The sequence below is a fragment of the Fulmarus glacialis genome, unplaced genomic scaffold, assembly GCF_000690835.1.
Source record: "Fulmarus glacialis isolate BGI_N327 unplaced genomic scaffold, ASM69083v1 scaffold40044, whole genome shotgun sequence".
In the NCBI taxonomy this organism is placed as follows: Eukaryota; Metazoa; Chordata; class Aves; order Procellariiformes; family Procellariidae; genus Fulmarus; species Fulmarus glacialis.
Window position 1 is genome coordinate 1,111 of NW_009206841.1, and position 6,384 is coordinate 7,494.

The 6,384-nt window shown below is 54.9% G+C and overlaps 1 protein-coding gene across 1 annotated transcript; it reads right to left on the reverse strand.

The window, feature by feature from the left end:
- Positions 1 to 3,178: 3,178 nt before the first annotated feature.
- PPAPDC3 (phosphatidic acid phosphatase type 2 domain containing 3) lies at positions 3,179 to 3,814 on the reverse strand (the record flags this gene model as incomplete). The annotated part of the gene is made up of 1 exon (XM_009575897.1): positions 3,179 to 3,814. A coding segment is annotated over exon 1 (451 nt), but the record flags the coding sequence as incomplete, so codon positions are not given.
- Positions 3,815 to 6,384: the final 2,570 nt, after the last annotated feature.

Here is a 6,384-nt window from a genome sequence, read left to right on the forward strand (position 1 = left end):
GGTACTGCTTCCCCCAGGGTTTAATGGAGTTTCTGTCTGGTTCTGAAGCAGACCTGGGAATTTTAGTGAAAGTTTTATACCTGTTTTCCCCCTGAAAGCCTGACTGCAAGGTTCAAATGATTTTCTAAGCACCCCAGTTTTCATGAAATCCTTGTGATTGCAGAGAAAAGCTTGAACAGTCCTAAAAGTTCCAACACCGGCAGACAAATAAAATGAACTCTAAAATTGGGGGGTTTCCTGAGTTATGATTTTCTCGATTTGGCCAGGGGGTGCAGACTTTCTTCCTGACTCTTCAACAGCCAGGGTTGGCAATGCTGAGATAGTCTTCCTGAAAGCACATTCTGGCAGAGGGATTTTTATAGTGGGCACAGATATCTGATTTCTTCCACCTTTTCAGTAACAGGCTGTGAGCGTGCTTCTCTGGCTGTTTGGCATTTGCTGGAAAAGATTACGATGAGGAGAATCAATAAATTCCATCACAGATGACAAACATGGAGGGAAAACATAGCTTGGGGTTGCTAATCAACATCCGCAGTTGGGATGGATGGAGCATCCCAGGGTCAGATCCCCTCACCCGAAATGCTCCCACATGTGTTGGCAAAGCTCCTGCCGAGAGCTCCTCAAGGCGCAAGTGCCCCCCCTCCATCTGCAGTGGTGCTTCTGCCAGGTTCCTGGTCCCATTTCAGCAGTCTCCTGTCTCCTCGCCTGGAAAGCCTGATTGCAAATCCTGAACAAGTGCTCTATGATGGGCTGGCTCCCTGCCCAGAGACTGCATCAGAAATTCTGCTTGATGTATCAAACTCCCAGCAAGCAGGGGGAAGGGAGGAGAGCCAGGGGAGGTAAGGAAGGGGTACCATAGCCAACCCCAACTTCCCCGCGTCCCTCTTCCCAGGACACCAGGGAAGCACCAGGAGGTTCCCTTCCCTTTGACCTGTCCCTACCCAGGAGGGCTTTACACCATATCCTGATGGATTTGATCCGCAGGAAAACAGCAGCGAGAGGGACCAAGGATGCCAGATGCTGCAGTCATGCTCCTTCCTATTTACTCATGAGACCCCACTTCTCATGGGATCTAAGTCCACCAGCCCCACACTCCCCAGCCAGACTTCTTCCTCCACCAGCAGTGCAGGTATTACGGCAGCAGCTACTCGGATATTCGGAGCTCCTGACTGCAATCTTAAATATCAAACCAAGGCCACGCTCACAGCAGAGATCTGCTCTGTGGGGTGACACAAGTCCTGCTGAGGAAGCTCTGACAAGAGAAGCTCAGGGCACCTTGGTCAGTCCCACCAGTCAGTGTTGTCTACTCGGAGGGCAAAGTGAAGCTCTTTGGAGGCTACCAGACCTACGGAGCTGTCAAGTCACGTTGTGAACTAGTCCTTCACACAATTTAACTATCTTCTTTCTTGCCAGGTGGAGAAGAGGGATGGGGGTAGCGTGTCTAGGTAAGGAAGCAAGACTTCAGACGCCCCCCGAGTTGTCCCCAGGCACCACATGTGAGCTCAGGAGACCTGGAGATGCAGGTAGTGGTGCAGGGCTCAGCTCTCCCAGCGACCGCCTGATACTCAAAGTTTCAACGTGACCCAGAGGTGGCTTTGCATTAGGCCTCCTCACACGGCAACAGAAGAGCGAGAAAACCTTTCTTGTTTTTAAGCCAAAGGTGGCATTAGCTCTTTATAAGGATCTCAAACATTTTGGAGCCAAAGAGGTCAGTTTTCAGGCTCCAAACGCATCAAAGGCTCTCGGGTCAAGAGACATCTGGAAACTGTGCCGGTTGATGTTAGTCACCTACTATTTCATCCTCATGCCCTTTTAAACGGAGCTCCTTTTCTCAGTGAGAGGTTGACCCAGCGCACCGAGGAGCCCCTGGAAGAACTGCTGACGTCGGCGGGCCCTGCATCACGCCGATGCTATTCTGGCTTCTTCCCCACGATGGCCTCCCTTCATTAGATGTCACAGCACGAGGACAGTCTCTTTCAAAGGGAGAAAAGGCAGCTACCACTGTGCTTTTCAAAGCAGTTCAGTGCAATCTTCACCCTCTCCGAAGGATGAACTTGAGGAAAAAAAACTGGGGCCATGTTGCAGAGCCCGTATCGTGTCGCAGTCAGTCCCTGCAGACAGGACTCTCCTGAGGTGCTTCTGAAATAAAATGTCCCTATGTCCCTGAGAAGCAAAGGCCTAAATCCAATGTGTTCAATTTCTCTGACCAACCAGAAGCAGGAGCTCCGATCGCTGTTTTTTTGGAGAGGGTGAAGCCCTAGGGTGGATCACGGCCAGACGAGATAGTAATTAGTCACAAGGAAAAATACGATAACTGGGCCCCATGCCAAAGGCAGAAGAGCGAGAAGAGCAAGGCCCTCAGGTAGACACGGCCAGGGTGGGTTGGGGCCAGGATCTAAGGCAAGTCACGCCTAGAGCTCAGCCTGGTGGCTGGTGGGACATCAGTCCGCACGGGTGGGATGGGCCCTGCTCAGGTGGGAAGGCAACTCCTTTAACACGTCCCAACCTCCAGAAACAAGGACAGCGACCACCGCACGAGAAAGGACTAGCAGGAGAGACAGAAAGATCCCAGCCCGTTTGCACAGCCTCTGGGTCAAATTAGCGCATGGAATTGGGGACAGCAGCAAGAAAGGTCCTCATGGGAAGGAGGATGCGAGATCAAACCGCAGCAGGGAAGGAGACAGGACTCCATCACGCGGCAGCTGAGATGTGGAGCTAGGGTCTGTTCGAGAAGGTGGTGAGGGGATGGAAATCTTTTTTTCTCAAGGATATCCTCAGGGATTGATCCAGATATCAAACCTCTGTTTTCCCCATCTATCTGCCACCAAGGCAGATGACCACAGATGAAATAAAAGACATCGCTGCTGTTATCCACCTGCACATCACTTGGTCTGACTGGACAACCCTGCCCCTTGCAGGACTGGGGACATGCCCCTACTCCGTGGGTGTCACCAGCTACCAGGATTACTCCATCCCTCTTAGACAACTTTTTGCTACATCCATCACCCATGGTACCCAGGACCGAGGCAGCTGATAAGTGCAGCATTCACCCTAAAGGTCACTCCCTGCTTCCTGACCACATCGGTGGCTGGGAGCAGCCAGAGGAGGAGTCCCAGTGCCGCTGTCCCTTGTGACCAGGGCTGGGCTTTCCCAGTGGGGAGGAAGGTTTGCCACTCACCTAGCAGCAGGTTCATGAGGACCTCTTGGCCTGCCAGCGTGCTGCTCTTCACCAGGCAGATGAGCGTACCCGCAATCCAGGGGATCCCGTGCCCTGTTATCCCCAGGAGGTTAATCATGGAGCGGGCACCCCCCCAGGAGGAGGCTCTGTTGGCGCACACTCCCAGCCTCTTGGACATGCAGATATCAATGGCCAGCAGGGAGTTGAAGGCGATTCCCCTGAAGGAGGGGTTGAGCTGCATGCAGTCCTCTTCGGGCAGCTGCTGCGACTGCCTCCGCTCCTTGGGGTTGTTGTTCTGGGCACCAGCTGTCCCGGCCTGGCCGCTCTGCTTTCTGCCGGAGCTCCTGCTCTCCTGGTTCCCTTTCAAGGGCTGGTTCAGGGAGAGGAACTCAGCCCTGTTGAGGACATTGTTCCTGTCTCTTGCCCTGGACCGCGGCTGGGATGCTGGCATTGCAGTCTCTCTCTAACGCAACCTGCTTTGCAAATACCGGGAAGGAGAGAAATCCCTCTTCTCCCTGCAAAAAGCTTCCCCCGCTCCCACCCTCACGAGCCGTGAATTTGGGAAGCTACAAAGGTTCCCCTCTGTTGCAGTTGCCCCCAGCACAGACTGCAGCTGTTAAATATAGAGTAAGGAATGCACATGGCTGTTTACTTCATGGGCCTAGCAAGCCTGGAAGGAAAATTAATGCCAGGCTTGGCAGCCACTCCAGTGCCAGGGAAAAAGGTTAAACAGCCAATAGGTTGGAAGAAGAGGAGGGAAAAGCGTTGTGCCAAAGGTTGGTTGCTTCTGGCCTGGTCTATTTAAATCTTCCAATTGCTTATTCCCCTGGGCTGCAAGGGAAACTGGGAAATGTAGTTTTTTGCACGACAATTCACATTTCAGTAGCGGCAAGTCAGAGCTGGAGGAGATCACGGCATCCCCCCCCTCCCCACGGCAGCCGGCATTGCTCCTAGGGTGGGCTGCGCCGCCTGGCTTTGCAAGCTCCAAGGCTGGGCATTGCGCGGGGGCTTCCCCTCCAAGGGGCTCTCCCAAGGGTATCTTCTCGATTTGTCTGTTCTGCAACACCTCACCCCTGCTAGGGCACCCTAAACACCACCTTCCTCTGCCTGGTATGGATACCTTTAAACATCACTAGCCCCATCCTCTCTCCCCGCTCAGGGCGCGTCCCTGCAGCGACTTCCATCACTCACCTCATCCCCGGACCCAAGGAGAAGCATCACCTGCCTCCTGATTAAAAAAGACACGGCGCCGCTAATGAATTCCCATCCCCCTGCCCCCAGCGCTGAGCGTGACCTCAATACCGCACGTGTTTCTGCCGTGTCATCCAGCATCGCAGATCCCACGCTGAGAGCGGGTGACAGGCGGTGCCCGCGTCCCGGAGCCGCGGATGTGATCAGCAGCACAGGTACCAGCCCCAGGGGAGCGGGCATCAAGGGATGGGGAGGAGGAAGGCTCGTGCCAGGCCCTGGGGAGTCCTCCTGCAGAGGACAGGGAAGACCAGCCATCCCTCCGGGCACGGCACATTGTGCTCCATCACTTCGTCTGTGCACAGTTGCCGTCAGCCTCCCACCTCCCCTCTCCCCACCGCAGCTGGGGTGAACCCCACTGAGACATCTCCCACCCGCCGATCACCAGAGCCCCTGAGAACACCCCGTCTGCGCTCGCAGCTCCAGTTTACGGGTCTGAATGATCTTGCTACAGTCCCTGAACCACGGCCGCGTGGATCTAAGCCTCAAGCACCGCTGGGAGAGACCGTCCATCTCAGCTCCTCCTGCCCAAGGGACGGCAGCCTGCTGCAGCACCCGCCTGAGCCCGATCCACCCGGGCTGCCATCGCCGGGTTACCTTCCCTGGGCAATGGGCTGTTGCGGCTCCGCACCGCCCACACACTCAAGGAACAGGATTATTCCTATGCAAATAGGCTGGAAATCCCCCGTGGACAGAGAAGTGGAGAAGATGAATATTGCAGAGAGGAGCAGAACAGGCACGTCTCTTGGTGCCAGTGAGATTTGCCTACACAAATGTTCAGTTTCAGAGGTCAGTATTTGTACAGGTAACCCTGGGAATCAGGCCCCCAGGGATCTTTAAAAGTCTTGTCCAAAATGCACTGGAGAGCTTAAGTGCTAAATGAAAGGTGGTTCTTGGCTTTCTAAGATAATAAGACAAATTTTGCACTTTCTGGCACTTTTTCTCCATAGTTCTCAAAACCCTCTAGATGAACTACGCACCCAGGCTGTACCCAGCTCACAGACAGACGGGCCACAGGCGAGGGCAATGCTTGGCCCAGCAAGTGCCAGAGGTCCTGAGGAGCCCTCGCCCCTGGGCTTTGCTCATATTTCCCCCTCAATGAATTAAAGGAAAATAATACACGTCAATTTATTTCCGAATTACACCCTCCAGGAACCTACCCCTAGTCTGCCAATGATCCTAGCTGGAGGAAGAGCTCGTCCCCTCCTCAGGCACCCTTACCCAGCCCACAAACCACCACCCCCTTCGGCTCAGGTACCATTTGGGGCTGCGGCAGCCCGGCAGCGTGCACAGACGCTGCCACATCACTGACACCCACCAGCTCCCGTCTGATCGCCGGCCGCGCAGCGGCATTCTCACGCTATCGGGGAAGCCAGCGCCCCATCCCTATCTGCCTGCCCTCATCCCGCTGCCCGGAGCCAAGGCATGTGGAAAATCTCAGCCCACCTGACATCAGCCAGGGAGATAACCGTCGTCGCTGCTTTGATTTGGCTATGGCTGTCACCTCCCCGCTGGATGGCCTCCCTGTTTCTCCTGCTCCATGCAGGGCTGCTGCTGTGTGGGGCTCCTTGCAAACGTCTGTGAGCAGAGGGTTAAAGCGCTGGTGGCCAGGAGCCTGCAGAAATAGGGAGACTCGTCTCTCCCTCCTGTCCATCCAGGTGCCGGGGATCCTGAGCTATTACTGAGCATGTTCCTCAGGAGTTGTCACTGGGGAAAAAAATACCTTGAAAGCCCTGGGAGTTAATTTAATCTGGTGCCTGTCTCTTCTGCTGACACTGATACAGGGGAATTTCTTTGCCTTACACACAGAGCTGCCCCGTGGGAATCCAGCCTCGCACCCCAGCACGAGTCCCCAGCTGGACGGGGACGGAGAAGGAAGGGCAGTGCGGGACAGAGGCAGGGCTGGCAAACCCCTGCCAGAAGTGCAGCGGGAAAGAAAAGCAATTTGGTCTCTCCTG